The sequence below is a fragment of the Carlito syrichta genome, unplaced genomic scaffold (assembly GCF_000164805.1).
Source record: "Carlito syrichta isolate Samal-C Ts95f unplaced genomic scaffold, Tarsius_syrichta-2.0.1 Scaffold314851, whole genome shotgun sequence".
NCBI lineage: Eukaryota > Metazoa > Chordata > Mammalia > Primates > Tarsiidae > Carlito > Carlito syrichta.
The window spans coordinates 173,339-184,362 of NW_007258947.1; the positions used below are offsets into that span (position 1 = coordinate 173,339).

Consider the following 11,024-nt stretch of genomic DNA (forward strand, 5'->3'; position numbering starts at 1 on the left):
ACCTCAGCCTCCCAAAGGCGCGGGATTACAGGCTGAGCCACCGAGCCCGGCTAAAAGTGAGAATCTTGCAAGCAATTCTTGGAGACTCCTTTTACAATCTTGGGGCAGGTTTAGACTTTCTTCATCTAGTTTAAAAATGCAGAATTTACAACATAAGGGAGGAATATATGTGAGTGTTGAATATTTTAGACTTTTGTCTATTAATTAAATACTACAGGATAAATCAATGGGAAAATGATATGATCAGAAAAAACGAAACACAGATGACTAAAAATGTATTGACTTCTATAGTATACAAAGAGCTTTTACAAACTCATAATTAAGAGGAATCTCTGGTCCTTGGTTTTTTTACTCCACCAAATAGATTAGTTTTCTGAAATGTTGCTCTAATCTTCTTACTGATCTGCTGTCTTCTCTCTTCATTCCTTGAATTTGTTGGGACAATTTAGCCCATTTATTAGAATTTCTCTTATGCTATGCCCCATTTATTTAAAAAGTCATTATTTAGTCCTTATATCACACAATCCCAGATGGGATATTTTCCCTCCCTCCCTCCCACCTTTCCATCCTTCTTTCCTTCCTTTTCCTTTCTTCTCCCCACCCCACTTCTTTTTTATCTTTTAGCTGTGGGTGAGAAATGTCCACAAGGGAGTTTTCCAAACTATTCTAAGATGAGACCAGTAGGAATTCCAAAGAAAGAAGCAGTAAACACCAGCATGATCAGTCAAAATCATTTATTAGAGGAACTCACGTATGGAGAAGACTGCAGTGTATCCTGGCGGTGGACAAGGACTATTCTGCTTAGATATGTCTGCAATGAGGTGCTCAGGTTACAAAATTTACCAGAGGGTTTAAAGAACTTGGCTTAGGGTTCAGGTAAGTGTCTTTCAGTGTTTGGGGCAACAACCTAAATACCTTAATTAGTGCCTGGGAATGCTCAAGGACCAGCTTAGGTTTAAGTATGCAGGAAGAAACATGCAGCTGCAGCTGGTCAATATTTCTTGGTCAGGACAGGAAAGTGAGGGAAACTGAGGAAGCCTAAATAAGGGTAGTGTGTGTGTGTGTGTGTGTGTGTTTGTGTGTGTGTGTTTGTGTGTGTGTAATCCATCTTGGAATTCAGTGGTCCCTTTCAATCTGAGAAAAAATTTTGTATTATTTTTTTAGATATTGTGTCTCCCCCTTTTGTCCCAGTTTCTCTTAATTTATCTAGTAAAAATTTCCCCTTTAATCTATCTACTGTTATTTTTACTTGAAAAATGATATTTTAAGTTACAAAGTTACAAAGAATATTTTTTGTGATACTTGAATCCCCTTAAAATCTCTTCATATTTCTGTGCAAGTTGACTTCTCTTTCAGCCTCAATTTCCCTAGACATGTATTTTGATGTTCTGACTCATTTTCTCTCTGAATATTGATTAATTTACATGGGATAGCATTATAATTATTATATTGCTATATATAATATAATATAATAATTGCTATATGTATATATAATATAATAATTATAATGCTATCCCATGTAAATATAATATAAATATATAATAGTTATACATAGTTCTAAATGTAGTTAAATATAAATATATAAATATATAATAGTTATATATAGTTATAAATGTAGTTATATATTATACATAATATACATAATGATATATTATACATAATAATATATAACATAACGACTTACATAATTACATTATGTTATATAATATAAATGCTTTACATCAGGGATGCCCAAACTCTGGATCACAGACCGGTACCTGTCTATGACCTGTTAGGAACTGGGCTGTACAGCAGAAGGCAAGTGGTGGGTGAGTGAGCAAAGCCTCATCTGTATTTACAACTGCTCCCCATTGTTCACATTATCACCTGAGCTCTGCCTTCTGTCAGATCAGCAGTGGCAAAAGATTCTCATAGGAGTGTGAACCCTATTGTGAACTGTGCATGAGAAGGATCTAGGTTGCAGCTCCTTATGATAATCTAATGACTGATAGATGATCTGAGGTGGAGCTAAAGTGGTGATGCTGGTGCTGGAGAGCAACTTCACATACAGATTAACATTAACAGTGAGGTTTGACGACACAGATATCATAATAAATCAATTGTTTGCAGATTCATATCAAAACCCTATCAGTGAGTGGCAAGTAAGTTGATATACTTCAGCTGTACAGCTGCATCTGGTGGCAGGCTTTAAGTCAGAATCTGACACTTATTTTAGCTCATGCATGGCCCACTCATTATTTTATTTACCACTTCTGTCCATGCCTCTTTTTTTTAATGGCGAGTTGTATAATTATTTCATTATAAATTTCTTTTTTCTGTTTTTCTTCTTTTTTATTATATACATTGTATGTATGTATACATGTATGTCCGTATTTTTATGTATCTGTATGCACTGTTAACTCTGTGCTTGCCTCTGCTTTTTCATTATATATTCAATGCAATAATACTAATAGAAATAAAATGCACAATAAATAAATAAATAAATAAATAAATAAATAAATAAATAATCCCCAAGCCATCCCTGCCTCCCAGCTCCATGGAAAAATCATCTTCCATGAAACCAACTGCTGATGCCAAAAAGGTTGGGGAGCACTGCTTTATACGAATGAGTGTATGAGATTAATTGAACAAAACAAATAATGGCCAGAAGTCGAACTGTCTTTAAGGTAACTTTCTTTTACACATATGCATAATTATACAAATGAAGCTCCCTTGGTTATCACCTGTGCTGGGGCTGCAGACCGTAGTGTGCATGATTGAATCTTGAGTTTAGCATCTTCTCTAGTTGGTTATTTATTTGTCCTGTAGTTAATATTTTCTGGAGAAAATGATTGAACCGAGTGAAAAATGAACTATCCATGGGATACCCATTATCCCAAACACGGTGTAAAATCCATGATCCTCGTCTAGTACTAAGAAATACCTGAGACAAATAAAACAAATTAGTGAAGGAGAGAGAGAACACTTTTCATGCTGTTAGTTTTATTCAGATACTATCCATTACCCAGTTCTAAGAGTGTTGACTACTGAGGATTAGGAGGTAAAATATTATGCAGTGGTCATCATGCTAATCAGCACTATCTACTGATCTCCAGGAAAAAGCTGCATCAATGATACCAAGTTTCTGAATGAAAAACAGAAAATTTTATTCACTGGCTTGCGTCTTTCTGAAGTACTATTTTAAAAAATTTTCCTGGATGTTAAGGTAGCTATGCCTTATATATAAATAAGAATTTAAATTTAGAAGTACATTGCCATATTAGCTACTATACACTTCTACAATATTGTTTACATCAAAATAAAAGTGTACCTTAAAAAATTTAATGAATCAAATTGTTCAGGACGAGTGTCCTGCTTAACTGGATGTAACCAAAATTACTTTTCAAATCTTTCTGTAATATATTTGTAAAGTTTTATGCATTCTAATACAACTAGAAAATATATTAAATTGTTCATTTGATTATTGGTACTTTGCAATCTTGGGGATGTTGAATCTCAACTCTTACTGGTCAAATTATGGAGTAAAAATAAGATGGGTGATAGTGATCAAACATTTACATTTTTAAATGCTTATTAAATTAAAAGAAATCCCAGGTGGCTTAGCAATAACTTCTCCTAAAAACTAATGATGAATGAAAACAAATTAAGACCAATAAGTAAAAAATAGGTAATAATAATCATAATATCTGAACATCCTAATAGGTTGGGTTTCTCATTAATTAAGGCTTTATTAAATGTGTCTAATAATTCTGAATGCAAACATTACCTCAATTTTTTCTAAACTCAAAGTATTATTAATTTTTCAAGAGAAGAAAGAATTACTGAATAATCAAGCATAAAAGAAGTTCTTGGATAACTTCTTTTTGTATAAAATTAAATATACCTAAAGTGGAATTTTCCCATTTTATTTTACTCCATCATTGTAAATACATTACATTATTTCTGGTTAAGAAATGTCATATGTTTATTATCATCATTGATCTTCTTTATTTCCTGTTCTTTAATTCTACCCTCAAGATCTACTGATCCCAGATGGACTCCCAATTTCTTATCTTTATCACTATGTTAAATTGATTTCAGAGCTCAGGTACTGTTGTGGTAGAGAGAAAAGTCAGATTAATTGTATGACATTTTTGTTTTATCTATGCGAGTATTTCACTCAGTTCAGTCAAAAGCAATTTGTTTACGTGTTTTTCTAATGTGAATATGAATGATTTATTTTTCATTTATTCTCTGCTCCCCGTGAATTTAAACATTTTGAGACCAGCCCATAAATTTCATTTTCCTTTCTGACCCCTCATAAACCAAATCTACATTCTGGAAGGCACCCATGGATGCATAGATTTCCATTCATGAAAGTTGTGTTTCCACTAGTGAATTTATTGAAAATGAACGAACCTGCTTTGCTACACGACTGAGCTCCACTGCAATGTCCACTCCAGAATTCCCAATGCCAACCACTATGATTCTCTTTCCTAAAAAGTCTTCAGGACTTTTGTATTCTCGACTGTGGAAATAACAGCCTTCAAACACCTCAATGCCTATGGTGGAAGAATAGAGTTTCTAAACATGAGTATTTTTCATAATGCTGACTCAAACAGAGAAGAAAGTTATATTTTGAATAATCTGAAAAAACAAGACTTTGAGTCTGGGCCAGTAAATTGAATATCACCCTTTGTCCTGAAAAATATAAAATACTTTGTATTTCACAGAGCTCAAAGAAAAAGGGAGTAAACTCTGAATTAGTACCTATGCATTCTTAATATAGACTAGTGACCTTATAAAGTATTTAGTAAGTAGTAGATCTATTTATCTTGGACCTATCCAAAATGAAAGTTTCACAGCAATTTCACTATGACCTAATGGTATTTTCATTATTATATTGTACTGTGTAGTCTTAAGCAACATGATGAAGTGGAAAAGTGGTTGTTGTTTTATTTTGTTTTATGAAAGTATAGGGCCCCAGATCTGTGTCTGGCATTCTCAGACATTGTCTTCCTCTAGACATGCTTGTGTCTCTCCTCTGAAACCCATTCAAATATACATATATCTCACATATTTCTCCATAGGGAGTATTTCTCAGCCAGGAAGCAGGTCACAAAGAAGCTGAAACATATATAACAGTTATTAATATAATCTATAGATGATATCACAATAATATAATGATTTCCAAGATATATTGCATTATAACATTCAGAAGATCAAGTACTTCTATTTTATGAAGGATTGTGTTGCTGTGTAGATGCAGAAAAGCTAGATAGTTGTCATACATAACTCAGTCAGTTATTTGAATGACAAAAATTCGAGTTTAAGCCATTTGATTTCCATGTGGGACTCTTATTTTCAGTTTGCCTCAACCTGCAAAGAGTGTCTTATCAAGGTTTGTTAGACATTATGGAAAGGCACCAAGATATCAAATCTTTCTTGATAAAAATTGATAATAATTTCCTGATTAAAATTGATGGAAAAGGAGAGAAAATGGAGTAGGAGTAAAAGGAGAAATTTTAATCAAAAGGAATAGGAGAGCTTATTGTTGTTGCTGCTTTTTTTTAAAATTAGTAGTCTCCTTTGAGATGGGTACCATTTTGCCTGAAAGAATTCAAAGGAATCAATGAGCTACTAGCTTGTTTTTTAAATCAACCAGTGAAAATCCATTATAAATGAATGTCATTTAGGATCTTGTTCTATACTGAGATTTCTAAGTTTGTGGATGAATTTGCTAGCTTTTTGCTGGTTTTGCTTGTCATTTGTTACTTGTTTTTATTAATTTAACTTTCTCTGGAAGGGGTTGAGATCAAATAAGTGGACATAAAATTAAAATCATTTAAATATGAGATATTAAAAATTATGTCTTATATGCTTTATAAAACTATAGTAAGTAAAAAATAGAAGTTGTTGTCTTGGACTATTTTTGTATTTTAGTGTGTTCTTCCTAACATAAAATGTTGGATGGTTAGCTGTTTGTTATTGGCTGTTACCAGAGAAATTTAATTTTAGTAATAAAATTCATGCTCAATCATTTTGCTCTGTAAGTTACTTGGAAAGTTATTTTCTACCAAACAGATTCTTAGTGACATACCTGGGAAGCACTGAAGAGGTAAGAAGGGTTCTGTGTGATGCCCGCTGCAGACCAAGACCCCATCAAATACCAAAGTCTCTTGTTTCCCTTCAGTCTCCACAACAACATCCCATTGTCCACTGGAAGAAAAATCTGAATGCTTCTTCACACTTTGCACTTTAGTCTGAGAACAAGGGCACAACACATGTTATAGACTATCAAAGTACTCAGGTTTCTTCCTCCTCCCCAAACCCTGTAAATTTGAATAATACAACTCATCAGAGGCATTCATACTCATTTAGTTTTCACTCCTTGGTACTTCCAAAATGACTATGCTGTGTGTGCATTTTTAAGATTTTATGAGTATTTTAGTAAAGGCCCATTTTTCCATAGAAATAGAAATAGTTGAGAATTAGCTGTGAAAAAAAACAGAGGCATGACTGAAGCCACAGGAAACATATCCTTCTTCCAGGAAGATGCACATATGAAAGAAAATAATGTTTCTTGTGTTTTTCATATTTTCACACAAACCTGTCTAGCTTCCCTGAGTGTAGCTTTTGAGTTTCAGGAATAATTAAGCTTCCATTTGATTATAGAGATGGTATTTTTATATGTAAGTTGGGGGCCATAGTGGTAGATAGATTATGGTAACTACATGAATGTGAAAGAGTCTTTCATGTGTTGTTTATATGATCCTGGTTTTTGTACTATATACAAGCAATATAATTTGACTCAATTACTACTGCCACTATTTTAAGTACTTAAATATTTTGAATTTAAGGCTAAAAGAGAGGACCCTTACCATTCCATACTGAAGTATTATCAGAATAGGTCTTGGTGGGAAAATATTTCAACATCACATTCACGTGAAATTTTTGAAGCATATCATTATAAGTGATGATTTTCTATGGTGGAAGCTCACTAATGATCTCTTCCTCTGATCATACTAGAATATGCCAAGTGCAGTTCTTGTGTGTACATAAGTGAGTGTGTCTGCGCGCGCGCGCACACACACACACACACACACACTCACACACTTACTGTGCAATATTTCATTTATATTTTACCTTAAAACGAATGTATTTTAGGAGGCCAAAGTGCTTGGCATACATCCTGAAGTAGTCCATGAGTTTGGAGTTGTGCATGTAGTTGGGAAAATGATCAGGTATGGGGAAGTCACTGAAGCACATCATCTCTTTGGAAGTATTGATGGTCACAGATTTGTAGATACTAGGTATTTTCTCTGAAGTATTTCTCTACAGGAGAAAGTCTCTGTTAATAAAATTTATAATAGCAAGAGAATCCAATTAAAATAGTTTTTAAAAGAAAAATAATCTCAGGACTAATAAAGAAGTAAAGAATAAAGAAGGCTTTTTTGTCTTGTCCATGAACATTTTCTTCCTCATTTCTATATCTGGGGGGGAGGGGGGTGTTATAACATATTCAAGAAGCAAAATACATAACACAAGGGTAAGAAAATGGAATTAAGTGTTGTAAGAGCTTTGTTTTCTTAAGAAAGTGATGAAATACAAACATAAAGGGTAATAAGTCAAGGATGCATGTCAACATTTGCAAATTTAAAAGGATAACCATTAATAATAATGTAAAAAGTGGTTATCTAAATAATTAACATACAAGAAAAAAATTAAAACTATTTAAGAAAAGGTTTCCTTTATTTTAGCCTCAAATTCAAATTATTTAAGGACTTAGGATAGTTTTGCTCTTTTGAGTAAAACCAAAAGAAAGAAGGAAATGAGGAATAAAGAACAAAGATAGGAAACAAATAAAAAACATGCAAAATAGTAAATCAAAATCCAATATATTCTCATTTATTATATGTAAGCACTCCATTAAAACAAAAAACCCAAACTACTAGACAAAAGACTCTTTATGTTATTTACAAGAGAAAATTAGGCTGAAGGGTTGATATATCATGAAAACACTAAACAAAAGACAACAGGACCGGCTACATTAATATTAGAAAATTAGATATCATGGCAAAATTAGAGATAAAGAGAAAGAGATAACAATGATATACAGGTCAATTCTGTAGGAAGATACATAAACTTTAAATTCAAATGCACCTGGTGAAAGTTTCAAAACATATAAAGTAAAAATTAATGGAATTAAAAGGAGAAACTCATATTTATAAACAAGTTCATATTCATAGCTAAAGAATTTAACTCATTTCACTAAAGTAACTGACAGAAAATAGAACAAAAATTTGTAAGGACATAGAAGAAATAATAGAATAAAATAGTTTTTATTTTAACAGCTTGGCTTAATGGACATATATAGATAGATAAATATTCTGACTTTAACTACACACTCTTTTGAGGTACAAGAACATATTTTTCAATACAGACCTGGGTCATTAAAAAATTCTACACAAGTTTCAAAGGATTAAATTCAGAGCATGTTCTCCAATAACAGTGAAATTAAATTAGAAACTAATAAAAGAAAAATCTCAGAAATACCCTGGATCGTGCATAAATTAAACAACACGTTTAAATAAACTTTGAATCAAAGAAGATGTCATAGAAATATTAGAAGATATTGTGAGCTGAGCAATCGTGAAAAGATAATGCATCAAACCTGTGGCTGAAACAAAAAAGTGATTAGAAGAAAATATATAAAACTTTAACGCATATATTAGATACATAAGAAGAAAAAGTTGCAAATCAATTACTTAAGCACCAAATCAAGAACCTAGATAAAAAGTAAAACAAATACAAAAATGTAGAAAAACAAAACAATAAAGATATGAGTAGAAATTAATAAAATAAAAATTAGATGTACAGGAAAGAAAAAGACATGACCTTAAGTTTGTTTTTCTAGAAGAGTAACAAAATTGATAAACCCTTAGAAATGTTGACCCTCCACACAAAAAAAGAGAGAACTAAAATTATCAATATCAGGAATAAAAATGGAAAATAATTATAAAACCTACATATTTAAAAAAATATATTTTAAAAGGACATTATAACACCCTCAAAACTGTCAACTAGAAACAATAGACAAATTCTTTTAAAAACAATACCTACTAATCTGATATTAAAAAAATAAAATTTTAAAGACTTGAATCTGTTTAATGTGTCATTAAAAATCTTCCTCCAAAAAAAGCCCTCCTGGCTCAGTTTCACTGTAAATTCTTCTGAATATATAAAGACACAAAACAATTATTAATCTTATACAAATTATTCAAGCAAATAGAAGAGAATCATTTCTCCACTCATTTTATATCCTTGAGTTAGAATAACTTGATATAAACCTGATAGACATTATAAGAAGGGAAAATTATAGTACGGTGTCTTTCATCAACACAATCTAAAATGTTAACAATATTTTATACATTAGCAAGTTAGAAATATTAGAAAAATTGAGTCTAATCGAGCAATAACTAAAAATATCAAAAAACAAATGATCAAGTGAGGGTTTTTCTAGGAATGAAAATTTGATTTGTCATTTACATATCAATCAATTAAATGCATTGCGCTAACAGATTAAGAAGAGAAAGTATATGCTAATGTCAGATAATGCAGAAAAATCAATTGATAAAAGTTAACATTTGTCCATGATTAAAAAGAAACTCTCTACATATTAAGTATAGATTCAAATTTTTTTAGTCTACAAAAACCTAAGCTAACATCATGCTTACTGGTAAAATACTGAACAGGTTCTCTCTGAGGTGAGGTTGGGAAGAAGAAAACAATGTCTTATAACAGCACTTTTGTGCTGCATTGTTCTGGAGGCTCTAGTGAACACACTAAGGAACACAAAGAAGCAAAAATCATAAATATTGGAAAGGAAGCAATAAAGCTGTTATTATACATAGAAGTCATGTATATAGCAAATCAAAATTAATCTATACAAAGTTTTAGTGAATTTAGCAAGGTTGCTGGATATAGAAGGCTCACATAAAACTAGCAAAAAATTGAAAAGTAAAACTTTTGTAACTGCAATCATTTACAATAGGATAAAAATATCAAATACCTACTAATAATCTAACAAAAAATATGCAAGGCTTCTATACTAAAAACTATAAATGACAGCTGAGAGAAATAAAAAAGTCATAAATAAATGGAGAGATACATCATTTTATAAATGAGATGACTCAGTATTATTAAAATATTAATCCTTTCCAAATAAATCCACAGGTCCAATGCAATCCCAATTTGTGGACATCGATGAGCTAATTCTAAAGTTTATATGGAAATATAGAGATTCTTGAAAAGTCTAGAAAATCCTTAAGAAGGACAGAAATATCAAACTTTACTACAAAGACATAGTAATTTTAAAAGGAATGTGCCGATTGAAGCACACACCAGTGGAACAGTGTTAAGAAACAAAATCACACATAAACAGTCACCAAATTTCCAAAAATGAATAAATAATAAAAGGCACTATTGTAATTCAGTGGGGAAAAGTATGGGCTTTTCAATAAATGGTGCTGTGTCCACTGGATATCTGTGAGGGAGAGAAATAAACCCATTCATCAGGAAGAATATGCAGAATAAAAACAAATGAACAAACCAGATCCCTGTATCTCACTATGAAGGAAAGGTAATTCAAAATGAATTACAGACTTAAACATGAAAGTTAAAGCAATAAATGTTCCGGGAAAAAATATAAGGGAATGTCTTCAGGACTTTGGGATAAATAAAGGTTTCCTAAATATAACATAAATAGTAGAAACCTTTTTTAAAAAACGTAATAAAGTTGTCCTCTTTAAAATCATGAGCCTCGCCAGGGTCGGTGGCTCAGCCTGTAATCCCGCGCCTTTGGGAGGCTGAGGTGAGTGGATTGCCTGAGCCCGCAGGTTCGAGATCCGCCTGGGCAGCGAGACCTCATCTCTACAATAAATCAAAAAATCAGCTGGACGTGGTAGCACATGCCTGTAATTCCGGCTACTCGGAAGGCTAAAGCGGAAGGATTGCCAGAGCCCACCAGGTCGAGGCTGCGGTGG

The 11,024-nt window shown here is 32.3% G+C and overlaps 1 protein-coding gene across 1 annotated transcript in view; it reads right to left on the minus strand.

Annotated features, from left to right (window-relative positions):
- The window catches only part of LOC103274676 (dimethylaniline monooxygenase [N-oxide-forming] 5-like), an 18,875-nt gene that overhangs the window by 4,537 nt on the left and 3,314 nt on the right, over positions 1-11,024 (minus strand). The window contains exons 2-5 of the mRNA XM_008072107.1: positions 7,126-7,314; positions 6,080-6,242; positions 4,399-4,541; positions 2,724-2,923 (exon numbers count right to left, since the gene is read on the minus strand). Coding sequence (XP_008070298.1) covers positions 2,724-2,923; positions 4,399-4,541; positions 6,080-6,242; positions 7,126-7,314 — 695 coding nt within the window. The remainder of the gene's footprint in view (positions 1-2,723; positions 2,924-4,398; positions 4,542-6,079; positions 6,243-7,125; positions 7,315-11,024) is intronic.